This window comes from Schistocerca gregaria, chromosome 3 (assembly GCF_023897955.1).
Source record: "Schistocerca gregaria isolate iqSchGreg1 chromosome 3, iqSchGreg1.2, whole genome shotgun sequence".
Taxonomy (NCBI): domain Eukaryota; kingdom Metazoa; phylum Arthropoda; class Insecta; order Orthoptera; family Acrididae; genus Schistocerca; species Schistocerca gregaria.
In genome coordinates, this window is record NC_064922.1 from 386,298,286 (window position 1) to 386,319,350 (window position 21,065).

A 21,065-nucleotide genomic window follows, 5' to 3' on the forward strand; every position below is an offset into this window, starting at 1 on the left:
TTCTACACGAGGAGTAGTCATCTTTGACCAGTGATGTCACAGCAGCACCCTCCGCCCCCTCCCGCCACATATACACATGCAGTAAGTCTAAAGGCCCCGGTTAACTGGCCGGCCGACCGTTCGGGCAAGCGACCAATTTCGTGGCAGCCTACACACGTGCTGACGGCTGCACTCAGCGACTACAGCACTGTTACTTGCTATTTAAGTTCAGTGTGTTTAAGTTCTACTAGAGCACGCGTTGTTTTACACAGAAAAACAGTGGTTTGCCTTAGCTGTTCCAAAGCTAACAAGGCCATAAAAGGCCGATAGAAAGCTGTGCGCAAAGAAGTCGGTAATGCAAGGAAAGAAATTCACCCATGTCCTGTTAACTAAGCATCTGGGAGCCGATAATTTTCATAATTATCTAATAATTGATGAATCTTCCACTTCGGAGCTCCTGCACATCATCAGACCATTCTTAAAGAGAAATAACACATTCTAGAGAGAGGCTGCAAACTGTGAGGGGAGGCTGTCAGCTACATTTCGATTTCTAGCCACTGGCAGAAATTAAAGAAGAGCTCAAACTCATTGTTATATACTCACAGTTATTAACTAAAATGATTCCTGAACTTGCAACGCGATTTATAGCTGACTGAGGAAAAAGAAGTTCATGTAAACGTCATGGAAGGTTACTTGTAAGTTTAAGAAAATCACTTCAAATTCGAAGAAGAAAGACTACATATGGCAGAGTGACACAAAATCTAATAAATGTAACAGAGACATAAGAAATTCTGTGAGGCTGGTCCTGGCGGAGGTTCGAGTCCTCCCTTGGGCATGGAAGTGTGTGTTTGTCCTTAGGATAATTTAGATTAAGTAGTGTGTAAGCTTAGGGACTGATGACCTTAGCAGTTAAGTCCCCTAAGATTTCACACACATCTGAAGACTTTTTACGTAAGAAATTAAGCAAGTAGCAACTGTTAGAACTGTAAAAATTATCCCACACTTTGCTCGGCGTAGCAGAGGGCTTTGATCTAAGCTAGATTTTAACACACATGACAACAAAGCTAGTAAAATTTACGAATTAACGTGCTCTGAATGTTGATAATTCGGTCTTTAGAATTCATTTGCGATAAGCACTGAAAATAATACCTAAAAACAGAAACACTGAAGGCTGACAGACTTTTATTCTCTCTACATCCCACACAAAACCACTCTGGATTCGTTAAAAAAAATGATAAAAGCGCTTCACTTCATGCATTTATATTTCTACACTCCTTGCGCGTGTCTCACAAGCATCTACAGTGTCTGAATTTCTCCAGAATTAGTGAGTAAAGAGGAACTGTTGTGTGATTGACACGATAGCGCTACACACGGCACAAATTGTTAGGTGGTGGGTGGTGGTAGAGGGGAGGGGGAGGGGATGGAGTAGAAGGGAGGGGAGCTGGAGGGGATGTAGTAGAGGCGAGGCTAGGATAAGCGAGGGGAGGGGAGGGGAGGTGGGTGGGTTGGTTGGTTGCCGTCGTGTGAGCCTACACGCTCGTCATCCCAAGGTAAGTTAGTCGGTCGGTCGGTCAAAACGCCTACACATCCAATTTGTCGGTCGGTCGGTTCGTTGGTGCGCGTGTAGTGGCCTTAAGTATGTTTACTCAAAGCAGAAACAGAAGCTTCCGAAGACTCTTTCTCCCTCTGGGAAACACTAACTTGCCTGCTAACTACAGGTAGTACAAGCCAGCACACTCAAAAAGCTGATATATTGCAAATTGCTAGCGAAGAAAAAATGCCATAACAATGCAGCGACACTGCCAGAACAACGCGATTTCGTTGCCAGTTGTACACTCAAAAATGTAGGAGAGAAATCTACCTTCTTATAAAATTCAGCTCGAAGTTTCTTGTTTCGTGAACAGATCAGCTATTTTCTTACCGCACGCGAACACAATACCACGAGCTTTCGACGTCACAGACGACACAGCAGCTGTACGCATGGTAGCTGCGGCGGCGTCGACGTACCGTGAGGCAGCCATCGCTGCGGCACCAGCGGGGTCCACCTGTAACGCTTCGTGGTGGGCGCGAGTTTGGCGTAGGGTCGCTTGCCAGGACGCTTCGTTGGCGGTGCCATCACTTCATTTCACAGGCCGAGCGCACGTGCAGTCTCAACAGGTGACTTGTTCCTATATCGATGGCCCTGTCTTCGATGAGTCGACTCTCGTCCGTCGGCTACACGAGATAACGCGCGCCAGCTGCCGTCACCGTCGCCGCTGCGGGTTTGTTGTGGAAGCGATGCCAACGTGTACACAACGCTATCAGCTCATCTGTTGCGCTTCATATCTTGTCCCACTTATCTTACAACTGTATCAGTTGATATGACGGACAAATACAAATTAAAAGAACGCTGACAGAACCTGCGTTTCAAATATTCAGCAGAAACGGAAGTAAGATCGGGTGTGTCCCAAGAACTGTTGTTTTCACAATATAAACAAATAATTTCTCAGATACAATCAGCGGCACTGTCATCCTGCTGCGAATAATGCTGAAATGGAGAAGTATGTTTGAACTTGCTGTCCGGGACACGAACCAAGGACAGTACTCTCCCCAGCTGAGCTATCGAGTTAATACTGACGACGAGCCCTCCGGGCTTTACTTCCGCAGGTACCCCTCTCCTCTTGGACGGATTGTGAGTCGTATCTGGATAGCTCAGCCGGTAGAGCACTGCCCGCGTAATGCAAGGTCTGTCAAAGCTTCCAAAACATCGCGCTCTCCACCGTAGATCAAGACTGTGGTAACATGTAACCTGATCTTTAGATTAGCTCGCGGTTTCGAATAGACACGTAGGCCACAGCTTTGTTTTGTGCGAGCCAAAGAATGTGTCATGACAACAGTAACAATTTTTTAAAAAAACACTGAATATTTCGTAGTTACATCTAACCTCGCTCTCTGAAAAGTACATGTTCGCTCTAAACTGTAAATGAAAATGTCGTGTGACCAGTGCCTCCCGCCGGGTAGACCGTTCGCCAGATGTAAGTTTTTCGATTTGACGCCTCTTCGGCGTCTTGCGCGTCGTTGGGGATGAAATGATGATGATTAGGACAACACAACACCCAGTCCCTGAGTGGAGAAAATCTCCGACCCAGCCGGGAATCGAACCCGGGCCCTTAGGATTGACATTCTGTCACACTGACCACTAAGCTACCGGGGGCGGACATTTCCCCTCCATGAGTTGTTATTTTAAAATTTCAATATGTTTGAAAGTGACAACAGCAGAAATGTCCCCGCCCAAAATTCTCATATTCCCTTGGGAATATTCCAAATATTTTGATAGATAATACGCATTACTGTATGACGTCATGTTAATGGTACACGACTGCTGATGAACAGTTTCCGTGACATTAACGGGTTATGTCGTTATCGCGTCATGTAGAATCTTTCTAAAGGTCAAAATGTTCAAATGGCTCTGAGCACTATGGGACTTAACATCTATGGTCATCAGTCCCCTAGAACTTAGAACTACTTAAACCTAATTAACCTAAGGACAGCACACAACACCCAGCCATCACGAGGCAGAGAAAATCCCTGACCCCGCCGGGAATCGAACCCGGGAACCCGGGCGTGGGAAGCGAGAACGCTACCGCACGACCACGATTTCTAAAGGTCATTAACAATTTTTGCTACAGTCTTGTGGTAGAAAGAGGCACCCCCGTTCTGCCAGTGGTTTAGTCAATGATGACGCAGGAGCGTGCAGTGATTCAGGGCTTGCCCTTGGGACAGGAAACTGGCCCATAAAGGCGGAATAATCAGCAACAGTCAACAATATGAGCAGGCAGAAGGCACGGTATGTGGCATGTAGTGGAAAAAGCATCACCACAATTTCTGCATTAGCGAAAGATTAGGCATTACTTCCCCAAACGGAACCAGTGCCAACAACAATAGTTCAGATATACATGCCAGTACCTCAAACAGAAGATGAAGAGGTAGAGGAAGTACATGAGGCCACCGAAGCTGTAATCCAGAATGTAATGGGAGATGAAAATCTATAACATTGCTTAATCAGAACGCTGCAGTGGGGGAAAGATTAGAAGACAGTTTTACGGCAGAATATGGGCTGGATAGCAGGAATGTGGTAGAAGAAAGCCTACTTGAGTTCTACAATAAATTTCAGATTGTAATACCGACCGCTACGGTCGCAGGTTCGAATCCTGCCTCGGGCATGGATGTGTGTGTCGTCCTTAGGTTAGTTAGGTTTAAGTAGTTCAAAGTTCTAGGGGAATTATGACCTCCGTAGTTAAGTCCCATAGTGCTCAGTGCCATTATAACCATTTTTTTTGTAATACCGAATACACTGTTAAAAAAACCACAGGACGGGAAGATATACTTGATATGGGCTGGAAACACGAGAGGATTCAAACTGTATTACATCATGGTCAAACAAATTCCCGTGACTATGTGGTCACTTTAACTCACCTTTTTGCGGAGTACATGGTACACAGTGGTTCAAATGACTCTAAGCACTATGGGACTTAATTTGTGAGGTCATCAGTCCCCTAGAACTTAGAACTACTTAAACCTAACTAACCTAAGGACTTCACACACACACATGCCCGAGGCAGGATTTAAGGCGAAATAGTATTTGTCGAGCCATGTTCTAAGCGCATTTTCATCCGGACAGGACGTTTCTTTCAGGTTGTTCGATAGAGAGCGGAACAGCTGAAAATCTGAGGACGCAAGATCGGGTGAATAAGGAGGATGCGCAACGAAATTCAATTTAAGAGCTGCGAAAGAAGCCTTCTATTCGAAGAAGAACTTTATCTATGGGTTCATGACGAACGAAGAAATATGTATCAATCAATTTTTTAAAAAAAATTGTTTGGCATTTATCGTTGCTTCGTCGCATTCCTTAGTCAATCGGAAATGATACAAGACTTGTAGCGTGGCTAGGGAAACGTTTTGCAAAACCAGTCGGCAGTTGCGCTAAATACAAGATGTGACTCTGCAGCAATGCAGTACGTATTCGACCTGTTATGTCAGGTCTCTTGTTTTTCCGTACAGAGATTGTTAGACACCATATTGGCATTCGCCTGTAACGATTTGGAAAACGCAAATCAGTGTGAGCGGATGGTTATGAATGTGTGTCGCTATAAATTGATCAGTATTTCCCAAAAGATTTTTACTGTTGTAAGTTACAATAACAAAATGTTTAGAATTTCTTTAACGAACGGGAGATGGCCTAGAAGGAGCTCTGGAAGTTTGATCTGAAAATCTGTGGAGGTAGCTGACAACCTTAAAAATGCATACTGTACAACAACCCACTTTTTTCTTTAACGGCGGTGGAGGTCAGGCCACAATATCAGTCTTGTGGTCGCTGAGTTGATCACTGTTCAAATCAAGTGTATATCGTAAACAACAAGTCTATTGAGAGAGAAGATATGCGAACTCAATGTAACAATCTAGCTGATACGTCCAAATTTCTTAGATATTTTTCTTTAATTCGATGGCAAAGGTTTCAAACATTGGTAGAACTCAAGGGCAGATCACACAAAACACTTTGTAGGTGCGACCTTATAAAGTTGAGTATACTTTTTACTTGAAGTCTCCTAAAAAATCTAACTTGTTCAGTTCCTGTGACTACAACATCTTGTAGGTGGCCACGACGGTCTATCGGGCAGAGCTGTAGACTCCGGTCTTGGAAGCCTTGAGTTCAATCTCGGGTAGTGGTGGCGATTTTTTCTCGTTCCTTTCCCTCCAGGATGGCTCCAGCTCTACTCACCGTGCTGTCAACATTAGTCCCCCGGAACTTCCCCGGGAATAAAACAGGATCATTAATAATAAATTCTCCTTCACTATTTACAAGAGTTTGCCAAGGCTGGGGTAAATTTTCGATTCCACGACTGTAAAAATTGTGTGGTTTTAAGGCGAAATAGTAAATGTCGTGCCATACTCGAAGCACATTTTCATCCGGAAAGGACGTTTCTTTCAGGTTGTTCGACAGAGAGCGGAACAGCTGAAATTCTGAGGGGGCAAGATAAGGTGAACAAAGAGGATGCGGAACGACTTCCCAACCCAACTCCTGTTTAGCATTTTTTGTCCGTCGAACAGAATGCGTTCAGGCGTTATCGTGCAGTAGCATCACTTCACACAGTCTTTCTGGTTGTTGTTCCTGGATTGCATCTGCAAGATGTCTCAGTTGTTGACAATAAATGTCAGCAGTGATGGTTACACCTCGAGGAAGCAATTCGTAGTACACCATACTGTCGCTGTGTCACCAGATGCATTACATAACCTTTTGCGGAAGCACGCAGATCTTTATACGGGGAGTTGCTGCTTTGTTTGGGCTCAACCATTCCTTTCTTTCTAGCAGTAACGGTGCAAGATTAGAATGAATGATAATGTTCACGAGTCATTTGATGAAGCGGAGACGCACATACGGTCAACCGGAACCTTCCCCACTGCATGCAAATGTCGCACGATGGTGGAATGATCACAGTTCATAATATTTGCCAGTTCTCGACTACAACGACGTGGATCATTGTGGGTTAAAGCGTTTAAACGATCTTCATCAAACCCCGAAGGTCTTCCTTATCGTGTCTTTTTGCACTTGATGCAAGTGCAGATCGTTTTGCGTCCAGTGTTTGCTGGACGAATGTGGCTATCTCTCTGAATGAGGCAATATTATTAACGAAACAGTAAAGACAGAGTTAGAATTCCGAGATACCTGAACAATGCCCTTTACGAAGTCCGCGAACTGATGCAGCAGATCTACCTGATCGCCCTGTCCTAGACTAAGAATATTCTTGCTGGGCACCAAACGAGATAAAAAGAACGGAAGTAAGCAAAGTAAACAAGTTTCGGTCGCAAAGACAGTGGAGGTTATTCTTATCGCGGAAGATAGCGGAATTCAGCTTCTGCACAACGTCTTCAACGGGATACCACAAAGAAAGCTCGTCATCTACCCTCGGTCCTAAGACACACCTGTTAGTACTTTCATCACGGCCAAATAACCTGCAAATCATTAACTTACATTGTGTGTAAATCAACTTTCTAGTTATCTCTGAAATGAAACAGCGTTGATTATCAGTCCATACCACGAAAAGAATGTTCACTGCGTTATATACAGCGGGGATTCGAAACTAAGCGACACGGTTTGTTCTTGCCGCCTGTAACAGCCACTTCGGAAAAAAAATGGCGAAGTGCGAGTACGACGAGCACACTGAGGAGTGCCGTCGTACAAACTTAATAAGTTCATCCGTCCTGCGAATCGAGAATCCCAACGATCTTTGCTTGTTATCAATATATTGGTCGTGGGAATTCGAAGATCGTATCAAAATCTTTACAATAGTTCCTCACACTAGCTCGTACGTACAAACATGACTGCAACTTATATTTTATATTTGCATGCACTACTGTTCGTCTATTACGCTTCTGACGGATGATGGATGCTATGAATGTTCAAATTGCAAAAGACATTTTTATGTGATATAATTACAATTTAACGATTTTCAGTATTTTTGCTTTACATGTCCTATGAAACCTTGTTTCTTGCAGAACTTCATCATTCTATGTCAACGGGAAGTACCCTACAGGTTTTGATGGATGACTTTGCGAGTATCAAAATATGTGACATAAATGGCAGTATCTCACGATTGCAATTACTTACATGTTTATAATTTTTACTCCGTCAAGAGACCATAGACTGTAGTATGTGACATACATGTGAACTTGTTACTCCAAATTGTTCCAGGGAAAATGAGACTTAACAGACGGACAAATAAACAGACGGATAAAAAAATGACCAAAAATCTTTTTCGTGTCATGTAATTGCAAATAAACAATTTTCAGATTTCTTCCTGTACTTGTACTGTGAAACCTTGTTTCCTGCCAAATTTTATGTTTCTAGGTCAACGGGAGCACCATATAGGTTTTGATGAGTGATATTCCTTTTGTAAAACCCCGCGCACAAACTTGTTGAGTGAGTTTGCCAGTATCAAAATATGTGACAGAAATGACCGAATCTTTTGATTGTATCGACTTAGAAGATAAAATGTTTATACCGTCAAGGAACCTTAGACCTTAACATGCAACATAAATTTGAAGTTGATACGCCAACCAGTTTCTGAGAAAAATGGTTCTTAACGATCGGACAGACAGATAGAAAGACCGACAATAAAGCGGTCTTTAAGTGTTCCGATTTTACAGACTGAAGCACGGAACCCTAAAAATTAAAAGAAAAAAAAACAGCTACAGATCGTGAGCAAAACAATGAGCCAAGTATCTGGCTCTGACCAATCGCTGCAGAGTTCAGTCGTGCTGACCGGTAACGTAGCCCCGTTAGAAGAGAAAGCGTTACAGAACAAAAAGGCCGGTACGGAATGAAAAGCCTACCTGGCGTGTCAAACAATGACTAGAAAAACGAAATAAAGAGATCCAATGCTTACATTACAATCATTTCGAAATACATGTTCCACAGTGGAGGGTACTACTTACAGTACGATACCAAGAATGTGACTGAATTCTTATACCATTTATGGAAAAAAATTTGACCCGACGCCTGTCTAATGAAAATTTCTCCTTCCAAAGAACAAACTGCGGATATTACCCCATATTACCTACAATACGCTCTCAAGTATCATCAGCTTTAAATTTTGTTTGTGTGTAGATGTCATCCTATAAACAAAGGGAAAACACTGTAGACTTTCACATTTTCGCTTTCTGTCGTTTATTTTTAATTCCGGCGCTATAGACAGAATAATGTGTGGCATATTCTTGATGTGGAGTACCACAAGCTTTCGCAGACGAGTTTGCTAATGGATTATGGTGCGTTGGATTGATCCTGTAGTCTACTGAAATCCTGCTGACGGAAAACATTTTTATTTCAAGCCCAATAAATGCAGGAGACGTCTTGAAAACGGAACGTCGAAGCGAATGTAAACAACGACACCGTTGCGGTTGTGCCTCTACGGGAACTTCGCCAGATTTACGCAAATGCCTCAGTAATAGTAGTATGGTATTCTGCCTAACGGCAGGTCTTGTCACGAGTTAAGCCTATTCCACTTATGTCTGTCTATAGCCAGTCAGCCGGACGGGGTGGCCGAGCGGTTCTAGGCGCGCTACAGTCTGGAACCGCGCGACCGCTACCGTCTTTAAGTTCTAAGTTCTAGGGGACTGATGATCTCAGCAGTTAAGTACCAAAGTGCTCAGAGCCATTTGAACCATAGCCAGTCTTTTCATTTCTGAATATTTGCCTCCTTTGATATTGTCCAGCATTTGATATCTTCTTTTTCCTCTTCCCCCTTTTCCATTCACCATTCCTTCTATTCCTTCCTTCAATAAGCAGTCCCTCCTCAAACAATGTCCAATCCAGTTCCGTTTTCTCTTTCTGATGACTTTCAGCATGTTTCTTTCTTCTCCAACTCTTCTTAATACTTCTTCATTCCTTACTCGGTCTTCCCATTTCACTTTTTCCATTATTCTCCATATCTCCGTCTCTAGTGCCTCCAATCTTCTTCCATCTTCCTTCTTTAATGTTCAAGTCTCCACACCATATAGTGCACCGCTCCATATTTGACATTTGGCAAGTCCTTTCCTCAGATCTTTGTTTAGTTTTCCACAAAGTAATTTATGTTTCCTCTTGAATCCTTCTTTTGCCATTGCAATTATTTTCCTAATTTCTGTTGAGAAATACATATCATCCATTATTACACTTCCCAAGTAACTTGCTCTATTTCCTCTCCCCCTATTTTCATATGGCATTTTCTCCCCTTTCCTCCAATTACCATACTTTTCGTTTTCTTCTTTTTAATCTTCATTCCATTTTCTTATAATTTTGTGTTTAGATCATTTAACATTTGTTCCATCTCTCTTGCACTCTCTGCCATCACAACCATGTGGTCTGAAAATCTCATACCCTCCACTTTCCGACCCCCTATACAAACTCCTCTCCTTCCATCGAAACTTTCACTAATAATTTCCTCCAGATATATATTGAACAGTGTTGGTGATAAACAACAACCTTGTCTTACACCTCTTCCCAGTTCATTTTTTTCACTCATCACACCTCCTGTTCTTACTCTTGCTCTCTGGTTCAAATATAAATTTCTAATTAGCTGTCTATCCCTCCAGTCAACTCCATGTTTCCTTAGGATTTCCATCAGTATGTCCCATCTGACACAGTCAAAAACCTTCTCAAGATCAATGAACACAACATACACCTTCCTTTTCTTCTCCATGTACCTCTGCCCAATAACTCTCAGTAGCCCAATGGCATCTCTGGTTCCCACTCCTCGCCTAAAACCAAACTGTTCATCTCCTATTACGCAATTCAGCTTTTCATATAGCCTTCTGTTGAGCGTCCTCAGCGAGACTTAGGCTGCATGCGATATCAGGCTCACTGTTCTATGTTCCTCACACTTTTTACTGTTCTTTTTTTCTGTAGGCATTAAGATACTTTCTGTAGAGTCCTTTGTCCATATTCCTGTCATGTATATTTAATTACACAATTCAATCAACTCCCTTTTCCTTTCTTTCTCCAATGACTTTAACAGTTCTGCAGGAACCTTACCAATTCCCATTGCTTTTTCATTTTTGATCTCCTTCATAGATTCTTCAATCTCACTAGTTAGTATTGCATGCCTCAGACAGTCCTTAGTTGACGGCCGGTGTGGCCGAGCGGTTCTAGGCGCTTCAGTCTGGAACGGCGCGACCGCTATGGTCACAGGTTCGAATCCTGTCTCGGGCATGGGTGTGTGTGATGTCCTTAGGTTAGTTAGGTTTAAGTGGTTCTAAGTTCTAGGGGACTGATGACCTCAGATATTAACTCCCATAGTGCCCACAGACATTTGAACCATTTGAGTTCTTAGTTATACAGGTACCCCGTTTCCACAGTGTGACCCAGAACTCCATGGACAACATTTCAGAGGTTGTTCGTTGTTCGGTGTTTTTCCCGAGTATCTTGGTATAAGGGACTTATGGTTTCCAGTAACTCGTTACAGAGTAGTACTGTAATTATGATTAATTCGCATTGCTACCCCAGTTACCTTTATTTGTGTAATAATGCTGTAACAACAGGGAAAAAGTCTGTAGTATGCATTCATTGACAAATGCAACACGAAACACAGTATACTTCAACAACCATTGTCGGCAAAGGTTCTGTGATGTGGTTGACGTGGCTTCGGGAAGAGTTTAGTATGGCGTCGCTGTGCCTCTTCTCCATTGCTTTCAGTGAACCCATCCACGACGTGCACATCGGCCATCTCTTCTTAGTAAACATATTCATGCACCTGTGTATTAGTGTTAAAGTGCAACTAACACTGCCGGTAAAAAGCAGACCCGAGACGACCGAGTAGTATTGAATGCCGCGACCGCTACGGTAGCAGGTTCGAATCCTGTCTCGGGCATGGATGTGTGTGATGTCCTTAGGTTAGTTAGGTTTAAGTAGTTCTACGTTCTAGGGGACTGATGACCTCAGAAGTTAAGTCCCATAGTGCTCAGAGCCATTTGAACCATTTGAGTAATGAATGCAAGATTGAGGGCGAAGAGTTAAGCGGACATTACTGTAGTCAACAACAAGTGTATTTAGAGGATCAAGTTCCGCCAGACAAGACACACAGGGTATATCACAGATATTTGCATTGTTCCGTTAGTACACTGGGGTAACAAAAGTCACGGGATATCCACCATATGCACATATACAAATGACGGTAGTATCGTGTACACAACGTATAAAATGGCAGTGAATTGGCGAAGGTGTCATTTGTACTTGAGTGATTCATGTGAAAAGGTTTCCGACGTGATTGTGGCCGCACGACGGCAATTAGCAGACTTTCAACGTGGAATGATAGTTGGAGCTAGACGCATGGGACATTCCGTTTCGGAAATCGTTACGGTCTTCAATATTCCAAGGTCCACGGTATCAACAAATTTCAGGCATTAACTATCACCACAGACAACGTAGTTACCGACGGCCTTCACTTAAAGACCGAGAGCTGCGACATTCGCGTAGAGTTATCAGTTCCAACAAACAAGCAACTCTGCGTGAAATAACCTCAGAAATCAACTGGGATGTACGACGAATGTATGCGTTAGGACAGTGCGGCAAAATTTTGCGTAAATGGGCTATTCCAGCAGCTGACAGACACGAGTGCCTTTGCTAACAGAACGAGATCGCCTGCAGCGCCTTTCCAGTGCTCGTGACCGTATCGGTTGAATCCTAGACGACTGGAAAACAGTGGCCTGGTCGGATAAGTCCCTATTTCAGTTGTTAAGAGCTGATGGTAAGGTTCGAGTGTGGCGCTGACCCCACGAAGCCATGGAACCAAGTTGTCAACAAGGCACTGTGCATGCTGGTGGGCCGGCCTGTGTGGACGAGCGGCTCTAGGTGCTTCAGTCCGGAACCGCGCGACCGCTACGGTCGCAGGTTCAAATCCTGCCTCCGGCATGAATGTATGTGATGTCCTTAGGTTAGTTAGGTTTAAGTAGTTCTAAGTTATAGAGGACTGATGACCTGTCCGCAGCTCGTGGTCGTGCGGTAGCGTTCTCGCTTTCCGCGCCCGCGTTCGCGGGTTCGATTCCTGGCGGGGTCAGGGATTTTCTCTGCCTCGTGATGACTGGGTGTTGTGTGCTGTCCTTAGGTTATTTAAGTCTAAGTAGTTGTAAGTTGTAGGGGATGTTAAGTCCCACAGTGCTCAGAGCCATTTGAACCATTTTTTGACTGATGACCTCAGATGTTAAGTCTCATAGTGCTCAGAGCCATTTGAACCATTTTAGCCAAGCTGGTGGTGACTCCATAATGGTTGGTTGGTTGCTTGATTCAGGGGAGGGAATCAAACGGCGAGGTCATCAGTCCCATTGGATTAGGGAAGGATGGGGAAGGAAGTCGGCCGCGCTCTTTCAAAGGAACCATCCCGGCATTTTCATGAAGCGATTTAGGAAAATCACGCAAAACTTAGATCAGGATGGCCATTTCCATAATGGTGTGGTATGTGTTTATACGGGATGGATTGAATGAGTTCTCTGGTCCTATTAATCCGATCATAGGTTTGAAATTGCTATGTTCGGCTACTTGGAGACCATTTGCAGCCATTCATGGGCTTAAGTTTTTATGGAATACGATGCGCCGTGTTACTGGGCCACAATTGTTCGCGATTGGTTTGAGGAACGTTCTGGACAGTTCGGGAGAATGAGTTGGCCACCCATATCGCCCGACGCAAACCTCGTAGCGGTACTTACGGGACATAATAGAGAGGTCAGTTTGTGCCTGAAATCCTGCACCGGCAACACAGTCGCAATTATGGTAGGCTATAGAGACAGGATGACTCAGTATTTCGGCAAGGTACTTTCAACGACTTGTTGAGAGCATCCCACGTCGAATTGCTGTACTACGTCGAGGAAAAGGAGGACCGACACGATATTAAGAGGTATCCCATGACTTTTGTCAACTCGATGTATTTTCAGTGCAGCACAGATACTGAAATAAATTATAGTGAAATCTTTCCGGTAGCCTATTTTAAAACACTGTCAGTGAAGTGTCATGTTCACTGGGGAGGTGCTTCCAGAATTCAAATTATGTCTGACCCGGGGAACCTTAAATTTGTAGATACGGTCAACCATTATTAGATACACTGACTTGCAAAATTAAAAAAAAATTTAAAAAAAGGCTGTTTTGTGTCGGGTGTTAACAGAGATACTGGAGACACAATAGGAACATTAGGATCGTACACAGACTTACAGCCATTTGCATCACAGTTCACTCTCGACTGGGACAGTAAAGACAGTGGTGCAAATCACCCACCGCCAAGCACTTTAGTGTGACTTGCAGAGCATGTATAGAGGGCGTAGCCGTTACTTGAGAAAGGTGGCAGACAGAGAGGCAAGCAACGGTAGCAGCTACTCGGACCTGGGCTGGAGTGGGGAGCTGCTGGCCGCCTACTAACCGCTGTCTGCGGAGTCAGCTGACAGTCGGCCTTGGACCACTTCTCCAGCACTCTGCAGCTGGAAGGACTCCATTCCATGCAACTTTGGTCTTCTTACGCGTAGCAGATTTGCATTACGGCATCAATATTCCTTCACCGGCCGCGGTGGTCTTGCGGTTCAGGCGCTCAGTCCGGAACCGCGGGACTGCTACTGTCGCAGGTTCGAATCCTACCTCGGGCATGGATGTGTGTGATGTCCTTAGGTTAGTTAGGTGTAAGTAGTTCTAAGTTCTAGGGGACTAATGACCACAGATGTGTTAAGTCCCATAGTGCTCAGAGCCATTTGAAACATTTTTTGAACCAATATTCCTTCACCTGTCGTTTTTATTAAACTTATAGAAAAACGCTGCGAGCTTATGCATGAACCTAACAACTCATCGAAGCAGGCGAATTTTCGCTCTTCTAACAATGTAACAAATATGTAACTCTTTACAACGGATCTTTTTTTTTGTTTGTTCTTCGTGACAAATAGGCTGAACAGCCAAAGTTAAAATCTTTCTAAGCCGCCACTTTTCGTTTATACCTGCACATAACACTTTTCATGTCACGTTCCAAGCGTAAATTAGCTCTTCTGCAGTTCTGAAGAGCAAGTCACTTCACTGGTGATCTCCAAGCTCCTATAAATCGACATATATGCATATATGCAGTTTCATTGTTAGACGACTTATTAGGTTGATGCATATGCTTGTAGCGTTTTTCTATAAGTTTAATAAACACGACAGATATACATAAGAGAGACTTTACTCATCAATAATTCTGCTTCACTATTTACAACAGTCTGCCAAATCTGGGGTTAACTTTTCGATTCCACGACTGTAGAAATTACGTGGTTCTGAGACGAAGACGTTGTCGAGCTACGTTCGGGGCGCATTTTCATTCGGAAGGGAAGTTCCTGGAAGGTTGTTCAGTAGAGAACGGAACAGACGAAAACCTGAGGGCGCAAGATCAGATCAGTAAGGTGGATGCCGAATGACTTCCTATACAGTGTTTCTTGTCAGTCTAGCAGAATGCGGACGGGCGTTATCGTGGAGTAGCTACATGTCCACCTGGTCGTTGTTCTTGGACTATGTCTGCAAGACGTCTCAGTTGTTGTCAGTAAAGTTAGCAGTGACGGTTAAACCTCGGGGAAGTAATTCGTAGCACACCGTACGGCCGCTGTTCCCCTAGATGCATAACATTATCTTTTGTGGATGCGTGCAGGTCTTTTAACCATACAGGATAGGAACGATCGGTGTTGTTCACGAGCCAATTGATGCCGAGCAAGCAGAGATGCACGTACGGCAACCCACTGATTTTTGTGATTTTGGCATAGAGATTGCGGTACCCATACGCCCGATTTGTGAACTTTCCCCATTGCATGCAAATGTCAACCACACTTTATGACATTTACCAGTTCTCGAGTACGCTGACGTGGATGATGCGGTTAAACGATCTTCATCAAACCTTGAAGGTCTTCATGAAGGTGAAGAGTCACTAATGTCAAAATGATCCTCTTTAAAACGAGAAAAACGTTTTCCTGCTGTGCTCTGTCCAGTGGCATTAACCTCATACCGGCACACATGTTTATGGCTGCCTCTGCTGCTGTCACCCCTCTACTGAACTCAAACAGAAGAATATGTCGGAAATGTTCCGATTTCTGCACCTGGCACTCCATTTTCTATCATCCACATCTCCAATCACTATCTCCAAATGACGAAATGACAGTACGTAAACTCAAGTAGCAACAGTGAACTACAAATAAAAATGACAATCGATAAACAAGCCCGTAACAACCGAAATACCAACATGCAAAACAAAAACGCTACGTAGCAACCTTGTAATAAGAATGGCGCTGTTCGAACGGAAGATAATGATAAGAAAAGTCATTAGCCCAAAGACTTGAAAGTTCCGCAGAAAGAAAATAGAAAATTAATAAACAACGTTCTCCAGAATGAGATTTTTACTCTGCAGCGGAGTGTGCGCTGATATGAAACTTCCTGGCAGATAAAAACTGTGTGCCGGGCCGAGACTCGAACTCTGGCAGAAGTAAAGCTGTGAGGACGGGGCGTGAGTCGTGCTTGGGTAGCTCAGATGGTAGAGCACTTGCCCGCGAAAGGCAAAGGTCCCGAGTTCGAGTCTCGGTCCGGCACACAATTTTAATCTTCCAGGAAGTTTCAAAAAACGTTCTGTCGGTGACTGACGACTCGTGGGTTAGAGGCAATTTATATTAGAGTTTTTTCTTGAATACATTATAACGTATTAACGGAGTAGATGTCTGAAACAACTGCTCAGCGCATCGGCGACTATCCTGACGGAAATTGCTGCTGCTGGGGCTGCCGCGCGTATCCGACGAAGGAACTACGAGAAGGCATGCACTTTCTCTTGCACGCTGCCTAAGCAAGTGTATGCAATGCTGCCTTGTCTCAACCTCCTAGCGCGAAAATACCGAGCACTGAAAACACTGATTCGTTCATGTGGAAAAGATTACTACGTTCGCCTTACGAAAGAGCTATTTGATGCAGAGAAAATAGCGCGTTATTGTTTTACGAACTGAACTTGTGACCATACGCTTCGACAAGTTTCATCCAAATCCATCACCACCAACTCCATCGTACTGGATAATCAGTTTACAAAAGATGTATTAATGCACTCCGTCGAAAAGCAAAACAGGGCTGATTCTGTGAAGCCTTACAGAAAATGACATGCAGAAATGATCTAAACAATGGAAGCAGAGAATGCGGAAACACTGATCAGCCAGAATATTACGACCTACCCACCTAATAACCGGTACGTCCCCCTTTGGCATGGATAACAGCGGCGAACCGTCGTGGCATGGAAGTAATGAGACCTCAGTAGTCGTTGGAGTGAGTTGGCACCATGTCTGCACACACAAGTCACCTAATTCTCCTAAATTCCGGGGAGGTGGTCGATGACCCACATTCAGTCAGATCCCAGATGTGTTCGATTGGGCGCAGACCTGGCGAGTTGGAGGTCAGCACATCAATTGGGACTCGCCATTATGTTCCTCGGACCACTCCGTTACACTTCTGGCGTAGTGACATAGCGCATTATCTTGTTGAAAAATGCCTCTGTCGTTGGAAAACATGATAGGTATGAAAGCGTGTACGTGGTCTGCAAGCAGTGCACAATACTCCTTGGCCGTCATGGTGCCTTGCATGAGTTCCACTGGACCGATAGATGCCCAGGTGAATGTTCCGCAGAGCGTAATGGAGATGCCGCCAGCTTGTCTCCATCCCGCAGTACACGTGTCAGGGAGCTGTTCCCGTGAAAGACGACGGATACGCGCCTTCCCATCGGTTTGGTGAAGAAGGTATTGGGATTCATCAGACCATGCGACGCCCTGCTACTGCACCAACGTCCAGTGACGATGATCACATGCCCATTTTAGTCGTAGTTGCCGATGTCATAGTGTTAATGTTGACACATGCCTGGTCGACGGCTACGGGGTACCGTCGTTAGGAGTGATCGGTTCACTGTGTGTTAAGACATACTTGTATTCCGCCCAACATTAAAGTCTGATGTTAGTTCCGGCATGTTTTAGCAGTCTGCCCAACCTACGACTTCCGACATCTGTAATGAAGGTTGACCGCCCAACCCCACGACATGTGGACGTGGTTTCACCTTGGTTTCGCTACGAATTGAAGACACTCACCACAGCACTCCCTGAACACCTTACAAGTAGTGCAGTTTCCGAAATGCATGTGACGAGCCTCTGGATCATCACAATCTGCCCTCGGCCAAATCCACACAGATCGCGCGTCCTCCTTGTTCTACACACGGACTTCACGCTCACTGATTCTACATGTACTGCGCGTGTGTCTAAATAACGGTCATTACTGGCCAGGTGACGCTGCTATCGCCTGGACAGGTTTATAGATATAGTAGGGCGTTGGTCATAATGTTCTGGCTTATCACTATATATGTGGACTCGAATATGTGAATTGAGCCCACATCAGTAATTCTTCACTTCCGAAACGCATTTCATTCAATAGCACACCTACGCTTATTAAGGAAAGCTCAGTTATATGGTGTATGAACAAATGTTCTGGCTGCACTGTAGATATCTTCGTAGGAAAGACAAGGAATTCTATCTTGCACTGAGCGTCACAGATGTAGCCAATAACTTCAGGCATACCCCAGCGAACTGTGTTAGAACCCTTGCTCTTCGTATTGTATATTAATGACCTGCCAGATAGGTCCAACATTAATTTCAAATTTTTGCAGATTATTTAGGAATGTGTAGAGAACTACTATCACAAAAAGCTATACATTTATCGAGTCAAATCCTGGTAACTTATCAAAGTGTTACAAAGATTGACATCTTACCATAAATGTCCAGATATGTAAAATTTTTGTATCCTATGACTACAATATCAATTATTGACAGTAGGAAGCAGTCAACGCATTCAAATTCTACAGTATAACAATTTGTAGGGATATGAAATGGACATCACATATCCTCACCCTTAGGTAAAAGATGTGGTAGACTACAATTCATTGTTAGGACGTGCGACCCGTACCAAATAGGGCTAAGAAAGTATATTGAACGTAATACAAAAAAGGTGGCACGAATAATCGCATATTTGTGATCCTCGGAGGAGAACGTCACGGACATGTTTGAAAACCGAAATTGACAAGCTCTTCAAGATAGACGCAAATACCCCCGAAAGTCTACTTACAAAGTTTTAAGAAGCAGTATGAAATAAAGAATCAACGAATATACTAAAATTTTGTACGTATCCCTCCTGCAGGGACTGTGAGAACAAGATTATATTAATTACAGCACGCATGGGGACATTTAAGCAATCATTCTTCCCGCGCTCAATGCGAGAATGAAATGTAAAATAACGTTAAAACACGGTACAAAGGGAAGCTCAGTCTGCCAAGCAGTTCACAGTGGTTTTCAGGTGTAGACAATCATGTATTTTGCGCAGTTGGAGTAATTTTACTAAAATTATCATTTGTTGAACTAAATACATTATACTGTAAGCTAACTATTTGAAAACTAAAGATTCTTCACCCCTAAATTCTTGTATATTATTCATCAGTCCGAGAACTTTTAGAATGCCGAAACACAAACTTGCATAGGACAAGGATTGCGAAGGATGCCGACCGTATCCTTGGAATAGAAACCACCCAAGCATTCGCTTTAATCATTTTAGGAGAAAAACGTAAAACGTATTAATTCTAGGTGGTCGGACAGGATTTTGAATTTCTTCCTTTTTAGAACGCGACACCGGGTCAACTGCGCGTCCTCGATCAGAATGTAGATAAGACCTTTACGGTTTAATTAGTAAACAATAGGTTTACACAGAGCTTTGTACCATTTCTGACAACAAGCTCGAGAACAGAGGGGGAGGATATTGGTTCGTGGGAGTGGCCGAGCGGTTCTAGGCGCTACAGTCTGGAACCGCGCGACCGCTGCGGTTGCAGGTTCGAATCCTGCCTCGGGCATGGATGTTTGTGATGTCCTTAGGTTAGTTAGGTTTCAGTAGTTCTAAGTAGTTCTAAGTTCTAGGGGACTGATGACCTCAAAAGTTAAGTCGCATAGTGCTCAGAGCCAATTGAACCATATTCGTTCGTAGCTCTTGTGTAACGCCACAAAAGCCGCTCAGCGGGTTTATTTATCTGAGCCCCGTTCCGCACGCCTCGGATGTAGGACGCCGAGCCTCCCCTCTTAACCGACTGCCTTTCTCCCCACTACGCTCCCCACGAACTCATTCATCAGATCGGCCAGCCGCTGCCGGCGCGACAACTGTACACCGCTACGAGGACGTTCCTGCGAGGCTGCGACACTCGCTGTATTCACATGGAGCTCCCAAAACCAGATTCCGTAAACGGACTTCCCAATACCTGTTTCGTTTGGTCATGTAAAGACTCCAATATCGATTCTGGAAATGCGATCCGAGGTGCTGAATTTCCACAAACGATATTCGCTGCCATGTGAACAAAAGGAATGACTTTCTGTGCAGTGAGGGAGAAGTTGAAATAATACGCAGGGCATGAAGTGGTGTACCTCTAATATTTAATTCAAGAGAGCTGATTTCCAAAGGCCATATTTGATCGAGCTAAGAAAACCACTTCAGACCTTAACACGTAATCACGACAACGAAAAATGATTTCCGAAATTCGGTTTTCGTCTTCCGAAAGTTTTGTCGCATGTAAAATATTTACCGGTACCAGCTCGTGTCCCTTGCACTCCCACCTCTACTAAAACTCTCGTAACGGTGAATCGCGGACGTAATAATGATACAGCAGATTTCGTAGGCTATATAGGTTACGGGAGAATCAGGGTACGGCGGTGGAAATACCGTTTGTAGACTAAGGTCAAGTGAACTGAAAGCTAGATCCATTTGCAAAAAGTTGCTACATAAAAATATACTGAACATGCACAGCACTCTATGTTCTTTATATGAAATGGGGGATGGGGAAAGAAAGGGAAAGGATGGGTGGGAAACTTACGACGTCTCAGCCGCACAGGCCACTGTAGCAATGCAGTGGCGAAACTTGAAAATTTGTGCCGGACCGGGACTCAAACACAGATTTACCGCTTCTCATAAGATTGCCTTAACCGCTTTTTTCCCCTATTTTCCTAATTATAAAGCAACCTATAAAAAAGAGGTCTATTTGCCACCGCCACTTTAAACCTAAAAACAAAGATATCTGCACCATTTCACGTATTGGCTCCTAAACATGCCTATCCCAGCAGTTATGCCGAAACTAAGAAATGAGGAAGAAACTAAGACAGGAGGAAAGAAAATGGGGGAAAGGGTGTCAAAGTTATATAAGACAAGAACGTTTTTTTTTTAATTTTTGCTCGGACCTGTGAAGTTAAGTCCATGAAAGCCACACGTAGCCGTGGAGAAATCCATGTACATCTTCTAGAAATAAAGGGGAGTACCGTTGGGGATCACAGACCGCTTCGGCAAACCGGACACGGTCTCTGGCCGACTCAAATTTCCAACTTGTCGCACGCTGCAATGCAGCACCCCCTACTCGTAAATTATTGACTCCCGTAGGAGCTCGGACGATATTGAGTGCATCGGCACTGAAAAAAACTTCAAGGAGCCTTCGCGCTCTTACAGAAATTTATGGATCTGAGTGGAGTGTGTTCTGCCAGACATGCCCGAC

At 44.0% G+C, this 21,065-nt stretch overlaps 1 protein-coding gene across 6 annotated transcripts in view; it reads right to left on the reverse strand.

Annotated features, from left to right (window-relative positions):
* Positions 1 to 21,065, reverse strand: part of LOC126354985 (chitooligosaccharidolytic beta-N-acetylglucosaminidase) — a 230,128-nt gene that overhangs the window by 93,099 nt on the left and 115,964 nt on the right. The window contains exon 1 of one of the 6 annotated variants that reach the window (XM_050005074.1): positions 1,987 to 2,203. The exons of 4 other annotated variants lie outside the window; for them this stretch is intronic. In XM_050005074.1, the coding sequence (XP_049861031.1) occupies positions 1,987 to 2,095 (109 nt within the window). In that variant the 5' untranslated portion in view covers positions 2,096 to 2,203. Of the gene's footprint in view, positions 1 to 1,900; positions 2,204 to 21,065 lie in introns of those variants that run through there. One more of the 6 variants, XM_050005075.1, reaches the window with a different exon arrangement.